The sequence below is a fragment of the Marmota monax genome, unplaced genomic scaffold (assembly GCF_021218885.2).
Source record: "Marmota monax isolate L192 unplaced genomic scaffold, Marmota_monax_Labrador192_F-V1.1 WCK01_AAM20220418_F8-fsc00370, whole genome shotgun sequence".
NCBI classification, from domain to species: domain Eukaryota; kingdom Metazoa; phylum Chordata; class Mammalia; order Rodentia; family Sciuridae; genus Marmota; species Marmota monax.
This window is the reverse complement of record NW_026693560.1, coordinates 835,264-850,700: the sequence shown is the minus strand read 5'-3', so window position 1 is coordinate 850,700 and position 15,437 is coordinate 835,264. Positions and strand designations below refer to the sequence as shown.

The 15,437-nt window shown below is 42.7% G+C and overlaps 1 protein-coding gene and 1 long non-coding RNA gene across 2 annotated transcripts; both read left to right on the top strand.

Moving 5' to 3' along the window:
- The first annotated feature begins 5,459 nt into the window (after nucleotides 1-5,459).
- On the top strand, nucleotides 5,460-6,443 carry LOC124102446 (putative vomeronasal receptor-like protein 4). Its single transcript, XM_046458742.1, has one exon. The coding sequence runs from the start codon at nucleotides 5,460-5,462 to the stop codon at nucleotides 6,441-6,443; it is 984 nt and encodes a 327-aa protein (XP_046314698.1).
- Nucleotides 6,444-10,749: 4,306 nt separating this feature from the next.
- On the top strand, nucleotides 10,750-14,976 carry LOC131424699 (uncharacterized). Its single transcript, XR_009228134.1, has 2 exons — nucleotides 10,750-13,320; nucleotides 13,439-14,976. It is a non-coding gene; the product is annotated as an uncharacterized LOC131424699 (long non-coding RNA).
- The last annotated feature ends 461 nt before the right edge of the window (nucleotides 14,977-15,437 follow it).

Genomic DNA, 15,437 nt, shown 5'->3' with positions numbered 1-15,437 from the left:
AACAAATCCATGGAAGCACAGTCGTACTAGACAGAGATGCCATAAACATACATTGGAGAAAATATAGCCTCTTCAGGAAATGGTTTTAGGAAAAATAGAAAGTCATATGTAGCAAATGAAACTGAAACCCTAAATCTCACCTGGCACAGAAACCAAACTCAACGTGGATCAAGAATGTGGGCAACAGACCAGAGACCCTGCTCCTTCTAGAAGGAAATGTAGGCCCAGCTCTCCATCATCTCAGCTTAGAAACCATCTTCCTCAACAAGACTCCTAAAGTTCAAGGAAGACAGTCCAGAATCTATAAATGGGATGAAATAAAACTAAAAAGCTTCTTCAAAGCAAAAGAAATAATTATGAAGAAACAGCCTACGGAATGGAAGAAGATCTTTGCCACCTGATCCTTAGAACATTAATTACCAGGATATACAAAGAACTCAAAAAATTAACACCAAAAAAAAAAAACCCAGTCAATAAATGGGCAAAGGAACTAAACATGCACTTCCCAGAAAAATAAAAGGAATAGTCAACAAATATATGAGAAAAGGTTCAACATCTAGCATTTAGAGAAATGCAAATTAAGACCACACTGAGGCCCAGTGCAGTGGTGCACGCCTGTAATACAAGTGCTTCCAGAGGCCAAGGCAGAAGGATGTGAGTTCAAAGCCAGCCTCAGCAACAGTGAGGATCTAAGCAGCTCAGTGAGACCCTGTCTCTAAATAAAATACAAAATAGGGCTGGGGACGGGGCTCAGTGGTCAAGTGCCTCCGAGTTCAATCCCCAATAACCATCCCCACCAAAAAAAAAAAAAAAAACTAAAACCACACTGAGATTCCACCTGACTCCATTCAGTGTGGCAATTACCAAGAATGCAAGTAACAATAAAGGTTGAGGAGGATTGCAGAAAGATTCCTTCACACACTGCTGGTGGGAGTGCAAATTGGTGCAGCCAGTATGGAAAGCAGCGTGGAGATCCTTTAGAAAAAGGAGAATGGAAGCACCAGTTGAGCCACTTACACCATGCTTTGGTATATACCTACAGGACTTCAAACCACCATACTTTAGTGACCCAGCCACATTCATGTTTATAGAAGCTCAAGTCACAATAGCTAAGTATGAAACCAACCTAGGTGGTCTTCAACAGGTGAATAAAGAAAGAAAACGTGAGATAGATGATAGATAGATATAGAGGGGAGGAAGGGAGGGAGGAGGGCAAGAAAGGGAAGGAAGAAGGATCCAAGGGCTCAGAGACTGATGGGTTGGTGCCCAGGGGCATACAGTGGGCTCTTTTTGGCGTGGGCCAGTTTACTCTCCACAATTTACTCTCAGGACCAACGTGGAGATCCAGGTGTTGGGAAGCATACGCATTGGGAGTGGGCGTCACTGCTCTGAGCTGCTGTCAGTCACAGTCCCGAGACACACTTCCTCCGTGTGTTGCCATCCACAGGTCACATCACATAGGTTAATACTTTATCCCAAGGCACACTAACTCTGTGCCTCAATGTGAGTGGCCCTAGGTTGGCTCATTATGATTGGAACCGAGAAAGCAACCCAGGCGCCTCTGACCTTGGACGATGACAGATCCACTCAAGAAGTTTCCCTCCAGACTCTTCTTGTTCACCATTGTCTGAGGACGGGAGAGGAATTGGCCTTGCCTTTGGGGACACCGTCCCTGCCTACTGTAAGACAGGTCCTGTCAGGCCTCACCAGAACACCAAGGTCACCAGTCCTCTGAGGGGTGAGCTCAGGCCCTGGGTCCCATATGACCTCCTCCTGAAGGCTCAGCCTCATGTCTGAATGCACAAGAGGCAGGGGAGGCAGGGAGGTGCTGCAGGAAGGCATTTTGGAGTCCGACTCTTGCCACATTATAACTGCGACCCAGGCACTCGTAGAATTGCTATTTACTTGAAATGTTATGGCATCAGCTTTATTTCATAGCATTAGTATGATTTATAATATTACCAGTATTATTGTTCATGAGTAAATTAGTATAAGTGTGCACGAGGAATAATAATTCAGGAGATCGATAGATCTAGCTCTACAATAATCTCTAGGACTTAAAGTGTTTTGAAACCTATCATTTCAATTCATAAGATCAGACACACACAAACTAAAAATCCTATCTAATATCAGTCGTAATAGAAACTTACCAAAAATTGATGAAATTTAATTTTTTAAAATGTACCCAATTTCAGTACAGGTGAATGATTAATTATTTCTTCTTCACTATCACATAGTTGTTATTTTAAACTTAGACAATGTTGATGCCTTTTGAAAATGTCCTCAAAGAAAAAAGACAAGAGGGCTAGGGCTGGGGCTCAGGGGCAGAGCACTCGCCTAGCACGGGTGAGGCACAGGGTTCCATCCTCAGCACCACATAGAAACAAAATAAAGGGATGTGTCCACCTACAACTAAAAAATACATACTTACAAAAACTGTAAATAAATTGCAGAGGATCTGTAGAGTTAAGGGAAGGGAGGTGAGAGGGGAGAGCAGGGGACTGAATTAGAACAAACTGTATTTCACACTTTGGCGATTCTGTCAAACTGTATCCTAAGGTTATAAATAACTAAAAACAATCAGTAAAAAATAATACCCAAAAAAGTAAAAAGAGGGGTGATTTAGCAGTTTGTTACCAATTAAAATACTTCACAAAATTAAAAAGGGAAATCCCTAAGGGTGCACAGAGATAGACAAAGAGTAGAATAAATTTTAATTTGTTACCAAATAAAATATACAATGTTTTCACAGCCGATCTCTCTGTAGTGGAGTTAGTACACAGAGCCCAGGGACATTCATCTGGTGACAGTTAGGACCTGCTCATGTTGGAAACACTGTTCCTTGACACCTATTGTCAGGTTCACTAGCTGACGTTTAGCTCTGAGGTTCACCGAGCTGATGTTCAGCTTTAGAATCTTTACTGATGCAAACCATGGAGAAAGACAGAGTTTAACCCCAGAATTTTCCAGAAAAAGTAATTCTGTCATGTAGATTCATTGAATTTTAAAAAAAATCCCAGGGATGAAAGGAGATTTAAAAATACTAGAAGAAGGGGCAGGGGCTAGGGGCAGGGGCTCAGGGGAAGGGCACTCGCCTGGTACATGTGAGGCACTAGGTTCAGTCCCAGCACCACATAAAAATAAAGGTATTGTGTCCATCTATACCTAAAAAATACATTCAAAATACTAGAATAAATTCAAATTTGTGATAAAATTAGAAAACATGTAACTGGGCAAAGTAATATTATTATAGAGAACCACAGGCCCCTGATCTGGCTATAGTTCATGTCCTTCTATGTTAACACACATGGTTCCTCGGTTCCTAAAAATCCCTAGAGTCCTTGCCCTCTCCCAGCTGATTTGCCAGCTTTATTCTCTACTAATGCCCAATCCCTGAGGCAGCACAGAGAATTTTAGACAAGAATTTTTGCCTAAGTAGTGATTTCTGAAAGAGTAAGACATGTTCTGCTTCTGTTAGTCGATTTCCACTAAATCTAAGGGTTTGCTGTAATTTCACTGAAGTTTCTGTGGCAAAGAAGAGCAGCTTACAATGATCTACAGGAAGCTTATTTTACCTTCCATGAGACACATTGCATTTTCTAAAGCTTTTCTTGGTGTTCTTGTCATGCTAATCTTGATTAATGATGCTTGGAAATGAAAATGATCTTCATAAAAATATAGTCCAGGTACAGTTTCTATCCAGTCACTGAAGGATCACAGAATGTACATTTGCACGTTCATCAAGGTAAATTATGGAGAATAACCTCCAGGAATTCATGTAATTTTAAAGGAAGATGAATGGCAATAAGACCACAATAGTGGAGATCTTTCCCATCTTGTTCCCAAACATCTGGATGCAGGCTTTGGAAGCAGGGTGACAGCAGCTTGGGAAACGAGGGCAGATTCCCTGAAGGACACTCAATGGCTCGGGGGTCTGCTCCCAGCACTCAGGTGTCCTTTGGGGTCTGAGTGAATATGCATCTAGAGGTTTCTGAGCTAAGGAATGTTCCAGCATCTTCCAAACAGGAACAATTCAAATGGAAGACGTGCAGCTGGACTTCACCTTGCTCATTGCAGACACTCCCTTTTCCTCCTTGGGGACGGACAGGCCAACTAGAATGATGGGTGGATTTTATTGGTCCTGTGACCAGTGCCTGGAGCTTAGTTTTGAAATATTTAATTTCCCTTGAAATTGAAAGTTTTATTGCATTTACAAAGAGTGTGTGCGAGACCTCTTCTTTCATCCGAGGAGAGGCAAGCAAACAGGTAAACTGTTGCTAAACTCTCCTTGTGCCAGGCATACATGTGACCACAGATCCAGGAACTTGGGAGTCTCAGGCAGGAGGATGCCAAGTTCGAGGCCAGCCTCAACAACTCAGTGAGGTCCTAAGACCCTCAGTGAGAAACTGTCCCCATATTAAAAAATAAATAAAAAGGGCTGGGAGTTGGGGATGTAGCTCAGTGGTAAGGCACCCCCGGGTCCAGGCACCAGTTCTCTTCCTGAAAAAATGTCTCCTTTGTTGCTTTCTACAAATGACCCTGGGCTGGATCTCCAGCTAACGTCAGCAAGGGGTGAGTGACAGCACTACTCCTGTTTCCACATCTCCTGATCCTACTTCACAAAACACACACACACCTTGGGTAGGAATCATCCCAACGCCAACACAAGGATGCTGGCTTCACCTGTCACGGGATTGACTCTCACCAATCTGGCTCACACCAAAAGGGACAGGGCACAAATGCCACCTTTCCCCTCTTGACTCAGGATGCAAACGGAGTTGAAGTCACTCACATGGGGCGACATGGCTGACCCTGAGGGTAAGTGATGGTGACTGGATTAGAGGAAGCTATGGAGGGGCAGGACACATAAGTACATGATTCCTCCCAATTCTGCACTTGTATAAGGAAACAGTGGGATGAGCAGGTGAGGCTGTCCTCCTAGGGGATGCGTCTCCAACTCCAACCTGGGGGCCTACAGCTTTCCCTGGGCAATGTCTCCGTAGCAGCCGTGTTTCAGAGACGCTGTTCCCAGGACAAACAGGACCACATCTTAGGAAGTGGGAAGGGAGGGAGTAAAAGGAGGTGGTGGGATTTATAATCTAAAGGAAAACGCAGTAGGTCCACCAGACAGAGGGGAAGGCATCACCACCTCCCTGAGGTAAGGGGCTGCTACAAAGTCATTGATCTGAAGAAGGAGTGGTGCACAAGCTAAAATTAGTTGATTATTTTTTAATTGACTATTCTCCTTGGTCTGGGTTGGGGTGGACCAGCATTCTGCCCCCGAGCCACACGCCATCCCTTGAATTTAAAATAATGGAAATAAGAGGCTATCCTACTTCCAAAGAATGTTTTTTAGTACATGATGATTCTAGTGACTGTAATTTGTGACATGACGACAAAATTCTGCTGCTGTCAAACACTTCTGGTTCACTCTGCAGAAACTCGTCATTTGCTTCAACATGCCCATGAAGATGGACCGAGATTCCAGACTCAGGGCCACGAGAAGTGCCTTCTACCTGCAGGCTGGGGCCGGGATCTCGGCCAACACCTGTCTGCTCTGCCTGCACCTGGCCGCCCTCCTCGGGGGCCACAAGCCCAGGCTCATCGACCTCCCCATGGCCCACCTGGCTCTGACACATCGTCCTGCTCCTCACTGTGGCCCTTTGGTATCCACAGACATCTGGGAAGGGCAGGACATTCCAGGTGACGTCAAATGCAAAGTGCTGGTCTTCCTGCACAAGGTCATGAGGGGACCGTCCCTCGGCACCACCTGTGTCCTCAGTGTGCTCCAGGCCCTCACCATCAGCACCAGTGGCTCCTCGCTGGCCAACTTCAAAGTCAAACCTGCAAACCCCATCCTGGGGGCATGTCTGTTCCTGTGGGTCCTCACCATGGCCATTACCAGCCACCAGCTGCTCTGCACGGTGGCCACCCCCAATGCCACGCAGCCTGGTCTTCTCTTTGTCAACGGCCACTGCTCCTTCCTGCCGAGGTACAGGGGCGTTTTTCTGCTCCTGGTAACGCTCAGAGACGTCTTCTTCGTGGGCCTCATGGCCGTGTCCAGTGGGTACATGGCCACCCTCCTGCACAGACATCAGCAGCGCTGCCTGTCCCCCCACACCTCCCCCGAGCACAGGGCCACTCGCAGCGTCCTGCAGCTGCTCGGCTGCTTCACCGCCCTGGACTCTGCAGACTCTGCGCTCTCCCTGCTCATCAGCAGGATGAGGAGAAACGACCCCGTGCTCGGGAGCATCCACAACGCGGTGGCCAGCGGCTGCGGCAGGCTCAGTCCCCTGGTGCTGCTCAGGGCGGACACACAGATCCTGAACATCGCACAGCCCAGTGGAGGAACAAAGCTCAGATGCCGACAAGACGCACCTAAAGCGGCTCCTCCACTCTCACTTACAAACCCCTCTATCCACACAAACTTCTTTCTGAAATGATCTCAGCAAGTGCACCAGATTTTCTGTCTGGTAAGGTCACCTATGTGACTACAAACGACCTTGTGTATGGTTTTACTTGATATCTGCATCAGTGTCTTTAGGTACATCCACGGACTTTTACAGTCTCGTCTTATTTTCTTGTTTTATGAAAACTTCTTTTGAAGAAGTACTATTAGAGCCACATTGTCCCTTATTCTGTCTGAAAATAGACTATTTTAAAAAGAAGACTACAATATGGCTATCAACCAGGCAGTGCCATAACCCCAAAAGTCCATCAAGAAAAGAATAGATATTGTCTAGCATGGTCCGGGCCATGGGTTCAATCCACAGCAACTACAGGAAAAAGAAAAACTGGATAAACAAATGCAGTGGGGCTAGAGATGTGTGTATGAACAGGCACATTATATATCCATATACACAAACATGCAAGCATATATATAACTTATAGAGAGAGAATATCTCTCTGCCATAAAGAGAAATGATACATGCAACAATATGGATAAATCCCAAAAGTATTCAGCTAAAAAAATAATCAGACAAAAACATTACAGATTGCTGAGTAAAATTCCATTGTGTATATAGAAAATAATGCTAAGTGAAGTTAGCCAATTGCAAAAAAACAGATGCCGAATGTTTTCTCTGATATAAGGAGGCTGACTCATAGTGGGGTAGGGAGGGGGGCCATGGGAGGAATAGATGGACTCTAGATAGGGCAGAGGGAGGGAGGGGAGGGGACAGGGGATTAGCAAGGATGGTGGGATGTGATGGACATCACCATCCAAAGTCCACGTATGAAGACACAAATTGGTGTCAACATACTTTTTCTGTATGTGAAAAATTGTGCTGTATATGTGTAATGAGAATTGTAATGCATTCCACTATCATGTATTTTTAAAAAAATCAATAATTTTTTTTTAAATCACAGATATATGTATACTTCACTCTTAGGAAGTATGCAGAATATGGAAACCCCAGAGTCACAGAGCAGAAGTTGGTGACCAGGGCCTGGGAGGGCAGGAGAGTGACCGTCTGCCTGAGGGACACCTGGTTTCCTTTGGTGGTTATTAAAAGCTGTGCAACAAGGAAAGGTTGTAATAACATTGCACCATTTCAAATATCACTAGATCCGATTTTCAAATGGACACTATCAGGAGAAATGAATCTCATTTAAAAACAAAACCCCCCAAAAAACCTGAAAATTCTGGGATTCTGCTCAGTGACGTCGGGTATAAACTCTGGTGACAGGAAGACACTGTGGCGCTGCAGACCCCAACCGTACTCTGGACCACAGACTCAGAGTTGTTAGGAATACCGGCTGCCAGGAACTGAGAACCTACTCTGCCGAGTCAGGTGTGGCTCTAGCTTCTTCCTAAACCTTGGTCCTAATTTTCCCTGTGGTCTTGGGTCCTATAGGAGGAATCCTGACTTTATGGAGAACAAACAAGGGCTGGAAACCAAACTGATTGTCCCAGGGTCACCCACCATGCAGACCAGGGCTCTGATGGACTGACCAGTCTTTGAAAGTCAACTCCAGTCCAGGGTCATTTCTGGACAGAGGAGGGGGAAAGGGAGGAATTATCAAGGGGCTCCAGGAACCTTCGAGACTGAATTAGTCTTCACGTCCTTATTGTGGGGACGGTTCCGTGGGTGTATGTATGTGGCAGACCTAACAAGCTGCTCATTACATATGTGTGGTTTATTCTTATCAGTTTCACCTGAATAAAATTATTTTAAATGAATAAAAGATATTAAAAGACAATTCAACAAAAGGCAGATGCCAACTATCCCTAAGGAAATATGGCAGACACCACACATCATTATGGAATTGTAAGAAAAATCAATTAATTTGAAAAGAAACAAACAAAATTGACAAAACAAAAATTTGGTTCTTGGAAAAAATAAATAAAATTGAGAAACCATTACCCACAAGGAGAATGAGGGAGAAAATTCAAATTACTAAAATTCATGATGTAAGAGGAAATATCATGGTGGACACTATTGAAATACAGAAGGTGATCAGAAACTGTTTTGAAAGTTTATACTCCAATAATATGCAAAATCGTGAAGACATTGACCAATTACTAGAGACATGTGACCTCCCCAAACTGAATCCGGAGGACATACATGGTTTAAGCCCATCAATTTAAAATAATGAAATACAAAATGCCATCAAAAGCCTACAACTAAGAAAAGCCCAGGACTAGAGAGACTGTCAGCCAAGGTCTATGAGACCTTCAAAGCAGAACTACCAAATTTCTCAAATTATTTTGTGAAATAGAAAAGGAGGAACCCTTCCAAATTCATTCTATGAGGCTAGTTTCACCCTGATACCAAAACCAGACAAAGATACAAGGAAAGAAAATTTCCCACCAGTATCCCTGATGGTCACAGATGCAAAAATTCTCAATAAAATTCTGGCAAATAGGGGCTGGGGCTGGGGTTCAGTGGTAGAGCACTCACTCGCCTGCCATGTGTGAGGCACCGAGTTTGATCCTCAGCACCACAATAAAGTCATGTGTCCATGTACAACTAAAGAAAAATATTTTTTTTTATAAAAACCCTGGCAGATAGCATACAATAACATGTTTAAAAGATAGTGCACCATGATCAAGTGGGGTTTCTCCCAGGGATGCAAGGTTGGTTTAACACATGGAAATCAATAAACATAATTTATCATACAAATGAACTTGAAGATAAGAGTCACAGGATTATCTTGATAGATGCAGAAAAAGCATTTAACAAAATTCATGCTCAAAACATTAGGAAAACTAGGGATAGAAGGAACATACCTTGACTTTGTTAGAGCCATCTATGCTAAACCCATGGCCAGCATCATTCCAAACGGAGAAAAATTGAAAGCATTCCCTCTAAAACCTAGAGCCACACAGGGATGTCCTCTTTCACCATTTCAATTCCACATCATCCTTAAAATGCTAGCCAGAGCAGTGAGACAGAAGAAGGAAATTAAAGGGACACAAATAGGAAAAGAAAAACCCAAACCATCACTATCTGCTGACAACATGATTCTGTATCTGGAATATCAAAAAAAATCCACTGGAAATCTTCTAGGACTCATAAATAAATTCAGCAAAATGGCATGATATAAACTCAAGACCCATAAATCCAATGTGTTCCCACAGATCTCTGATGAATCCTCTGAAAGAGAAATTGGGGAAACTACCCCGATCACAATAGCCTCGGAAAGAAAAATACAATATTTTCAAATTAATCCAACCAAAGAGGTGAGAGACCTCCACAGTCAAACATCAGAACAGCAAGGAGGGAAACTGAGGAAGGCCTTTGAAGACGGAGCCATCTCCCACGTTCTTGGGTGGGCAGAATGAAGCTTGGGCCATTGTGACAATGGCCCTACTGCCAAAAGCACTGCACAGATTGAATGCAATTCCTATTAAGACACCAATGATGTTCTGCATAGAAATAGTAAAAGATGTCATGAAATTCATTTGGCAAAGTAAGAGGCCCCGAACAGCAAAAGCAAGCCTTAGCAATAACGGGGTCAAAGGAGGCATCACAATACCAGTCCCTGAATCACACCACAGCGCGACAGTAACAAAAGTGGTATGGTTGTGGCATGAAGACAGACAGACCAACAAAACAGGATAGAAGACACAGAGAAACCCACATAGACAGTTCTCTCACCCTAGACAAAGGCACCAGAAATACATGGGAGCAAAGAATGTCTTCAACAAATGGTGCGAAAACAGGAAATCCTTCTGCAGCAAAGTGAAATTAAACCCCTCCCTCTCACCCTGCACCAAACTCAAGTCAAAGTGAATCAAGGACTTTGGCACTACAGCAGAGACCCTGAACCCAATGGAAGAAGAAATTAGCCCCAGATCTCCACCATGTCGGCTTAGGAGCTGACTTCCTTAACAAGACCCCTAAAGCACACACACACACACACAAAAAAAAATCAAGAATCAATAAATGAGAGGAATTCAAAGTAAAAAGCTTCCTCTCAGCAAACAAAGCAATCAGTCATACAGAGAGAGAATCTACAGAATGGGAGAAACTGTTTACCACATGCACCTCAGAGCGTTGATCTCAAGAATCTATAAAGAACTCAAAAAACTTTAACACACACACAAAAAAAGCCGATCAGTAAATGGGCAAAGGAACTGAACAGACACTTCACAAAGGAAAAAACACAACCCATCAAACAATATATGAGCAAATGTCCCCCGATATGCAGATGCTAATCACAAGGGAGGCACTGGGGTGGGGGATGGAGGTTGTTTGGAGTAGAGAGGGGAGTGGAGGGAGGGGGTGGGGGGGGGAAGGACAGTGGAAGCAGTCAGACATTATTACCCCACATGCACATACGATCACATGACTGGTGTATTTCCACATCCTGTATGGCAAGGAGGATGTGAAGTTATACTCCATTTATATATGATGTGTCAATGCGTTTCACTGTCAACTGTAACTCACTGTAACCAATGCAAAAAAATAAAAAATAAAAAAAGAATCCAAGAATTACAAACCTATAGAAATTAAAACACTGTGGTGCTAAAAAGTACACAATCTACAGACCAATGCCAGGGTGATCCCCCAAGAGCTTGCTGCACACTCAGCTTTGACCAGTGAGCCCATAATAGATAAAGGACAGTCTCTTTGACAAATGGTGCTGAGGACACTTGATATCCACATGCAGAGGAGAGAAATCAGAGACTTATCTCCCACCATACCATACCAAAGATCAACTCAAAAGGGAAAAAAGTGATGAGACTTGAATCTGTAACCTTCCTAGAGGAAGATCCTGGGGCCCCATGTACCCACCCCTCCCCATCCTTCTAAAGTGATGCGTATCATCTCGATTCTAGTTGGATCCCTACAGAGTGTGACGTGGATCTGAATATCATGCTGTACTGATTAGCAGGCAAAGTTATTATGTTTCTATCTAAAATCAAAGAAGAATAACTTGGTGAGTAAAATATAAAAAGAAAACACAAACGTCTGACAACATTGCTTTAGGAAATGGTCCCTTAGCTGTGACACTATGACACGGGACAGAATCATAAATAGGCAAGTGAAACGTCATCAAACCAAGAGCTTCTGCACAGCAAGGAAAGCAAGAACAGAGAAAAGGATCCAGCTGACAATGAGAGAAGTTACCTGCATATCCCCTAAGAGCACAGTGTCTCAATACAGAGGTCATCCCTGGAACTCTAGCAAGACACGGGTAAAAACACCTAGAGTCCCAGTGGTTCAGGAGGCTACATGGGGAGGATCACAAGGTGGAGGCCAGCCTCAGCAAGTGAGCAAGGCCCTAAGCAACTCAGTGAGGCCCTGTCTCTAAATAAAAATATAAATAAAATGATCTGGGATGTGGCTCAGTGGTTAAGTGCCCTGGGTTCAATCCCTAGTGGAAAAGGTCAGAAAAAACTTAAAATTCTATATTTGTTAAATTCATCATTTTGATCCAATATGCCTATGTTAATATGGTTTTCTGATTACACTCTGCTTTATTCTAAGGCCAACTTACAAGGGTTAACTCTCGATCTAATAGGTTTTAAAAATAAGCTACAAGGCTTTTGTTTGCTTTGTGTGGGTTCACTGGTATATGTATTTGATACAAAAAAAATTGATCTATGAGCTCATAAATTAAAAGTTTTAAAAAATGGATCCAAATACCTTTGGTTAATATGATTTTAAAAGTTCAATTTAAATTGGAAAAATAAATAAAAGTACAAATGTCTTTAAAGTTACTAATGTACAGTTTTGTTTCTAGATGGTTAAACAGCTGTTAAAATGTTAATGTCTATAAAGTGACATCCATGGTCTCTAGGATTTTTCTTTAACAGGAAAAGATTACTAATACTATTCAATGCACTTGTCTGATACTTCGTTTTAAAAAAAAGATACGTAAATTACACTTAAATGTATATGAAATTAATCATGAATGTGTTTGTTAGAGACATCTAATTGGTTTACAAAGTTAAAATGCTAACTGTTAAATGTAATATCAAGAACTCTTAACTCCTTAAGTTCCATAAGGTACACACACACACACACACACAAACTTGGTGTTTTCATAAATTGTGTAACTAAAAAAAAATAAAATTATTTTGTATTATCATAAAAACAAGGTTACTATAAAAGTCCCAACAGGTATAATTCTACATACAAGGAGTCAAGAGGTTTCAACTGCAGTTCAATTAAAGTACTGTAAATAACAAAAATTAATCCATTTTAATAAGGTAAAATATTTATCTAAATTTAGAAATTTATAAGGGTTATTTTAAGGTACAAACAAAAAGAAGGATCAGTGGATTTAAAATGATCAAAAAGTCCTAAATATAAGAATATATTTAGTAAAAAAACATTTCCAGGTTAAAAAAAAAATCTATGTGGTAAAGTATAATTAGAATACGTCCAAGTAAACCACAAGGGTCTAATAATATAAAGATCTACGAATAAGAGATAAATATTAAAAGGTTTATATGTAACTAAGCTGGTTATATATGTAACACAAATAGGGAACAACCTTGAATAATTTTAACTAAGGACAAATATTAATGTTCTGATATATTTATATCTTCAAATGACAAAAACTCCTAAAAATATAAGTTACATTGTGTGTTAAGTTTTATCCCCTAGAGCAAGTAATCTTGGAAAAATTAAGGTTTGTACATCTGTGGTTAGACAGCAACTGTTACTTTAAAGTATTGTCCTACGTTACAGAGTCTAGATTTGTTTAAAAGCTAACCTTGGTCAATATAAAAACATCAATAAAAGTGTGGCACGTTACTCTTCTCTACAGATTAAATGTGCTCATATCTTTCAGGTATAAAAGTCTTTAAGGTAAAAGGCTTTGATAGGCCTTGCTATGAGGACAATTTCCCTCCACCTCCTGGTAAGCAATTATTGATTTCTGTCATTTTCATGATATTCATGGACAGATTCCAGATGCTACAACTGCTATTTTGTGGTAATCTTGTTTCACTACTCATGTCTTTTTGTCTCTCTCATAGAGATGCCCACCCCACGTGAATTTACATCCTGGTCTTCCTGAATTAGATTTTTACCATGGACTCCTTGACCCACTCAGTTTCTAAAAAAGGACTCCAAACTGCTTGCCCACTGCACATTGCTCCCCTCTCAGATCAAAGCAAGAACAGTCATCGCCCTTTTCCTAACCAGTAGGAGGTCCCTAAAATTAGGGGGAAAATCACGATCAGTATAGGTGTTCACCACTATGTCTGGTTCAGGAAGATGGACCTGGAAAACTACTCCCAAGACCACCCTGGGTGACCTCCCAGAAAGAGACACTTGCTCCCACAACCCAACTTGTAAGTGGGACAACTCCCCATTCACCAAAAATTGTACTTCCCGGGTCCCACTTCGAACTCCTTGCCCAAGTCTCCAAACTGTCAATAACTCTGAACTATGGAACCTACTATTTTGATGGAGTTTAAAAAGGAAAGGAACACCTGGACTTATTACAAGGCCAGGGCCCACTGATTTATCAACCCAGATGGGTTGCCCCCATTGGAGTTCCCCTCCTGGCTGGTTTGGGAATAGCTGGATCTGCTGCTTTAGGAAGGCAGCTCTGACCACAGGCTCTAAAAATGTTAAGTCCCTCAGCCTCAGATAGATAGAGATTTAGGAGAACTAGAAAGGTCAGTCTCCAAACTAGAGGTGTCCCTAGACGCTCTGACAGAAATAGTCTTACAAAACAGATGAGGTCTAGAGCGTCCCTTTCTAAAACAAGGAGGACCTAAAACAATTACCATTTCTAAAACAATGTATGGCCCTAGGAGAAACTTGTTGTTTCTATGCAAACCATTCTGGGATAATCAAGGACAGTTTGGTGCTAATGAGAAACAGGTTAAAGGAAAGAAAGGAAGCACAAGACACTTCAGGCAATTGGTTCCAAAACCTATTCTCATGGTCCCCTTGGTTGAGTATCATCATTTCAGCCATAGTTGGGCCCCTTCTCCTGATTGGGATTCCTGTAGGACGCTGCCTCTTAAAAACCCTCCTAAACCATATACACAAGAATGTAGGTGAGGTCCGACTTATGGGCTTGTGAGCCCAGTATGGTCCCTTAGTCACAGAAGGATGGGAAAGAAACTGAGGCCTAATGATGTGCAAGATTGACATCAAACCTACTAAAACCATGTGCTAGTAAAAGCAAATGTGACTCCATTTTGTTTTGTGACTCCATTCTGTAGAACAACCAGGTCAAGTACAAGGGTCATGACTGGGGCAAGATGTTCTTTTCCTTTTGCTATGGAAACCTTTAAGAACATGGAACTACCTAATGGGGCATTGTTTCTGTAACTGGGGTGACTGGGCTGTGATTGGTTAGGCTTCCGCCACCTGACTGCACTCTCCTGCTTCTGTGACCTGGCTTGCTTGCATTGGCTAGACCCCCCTGAACATCCCTTTTGTGGTTTTAGACTTATAAGAAGCGCCCTTGAAATTGTCCGGGGCTGATCAGGGACGCAGCTTTATATTCTGGCCAGCTGCCGCCGGTGTGCTTCAATAAAGGCTTGACTCAATTATATGTGAGTGCTCTGGAAGTCAGTTTATGAAACCCCAGGCCAAAGCTTTAACTATAACCCAACAACAGAATAATGCACTTTCCAGAGACCTCCCGTGTTAGCACCTGCCTGGGCGTCCCCACGTGTCACCATCTGCAATCAGAAAGACAAGCTCCAGCTGCTGCCCTTCCTGGGCCAGCTTCCCCCCTAAGGCCTCATTTGTCTTCAGTTCCCACCACCTGCGGACAGGGGGCCACTGAGACCCTTAGACACCTCCATGGTACCAAATCTAATGCTCCGTCCTTGTCACCCTCTAGTTCACTTCTGAGTGGGCTCAGGACAAGAGGCCGCGCCTTTCCCAGAAGTCCGAGTCCTTCCATCTCCCAGTTTTTCCATCGCCCTTCCCGATGCCCTTGCTCTCCGCCTCCTTCATAGACTTGCCCTCTTCTCCATGTCACTCCATGGAGGTGGGTCCCGGGCACAC

Excerpts from the sequence above, each read along its gene's own strand:
- LOC124102446 (XM_046458742.1), top strand. The coding sequence starts at position 5,460 with ATGCCCATGAAGATGGACCGAGATTCCAGACTCAGGGCCACGAGAAGT.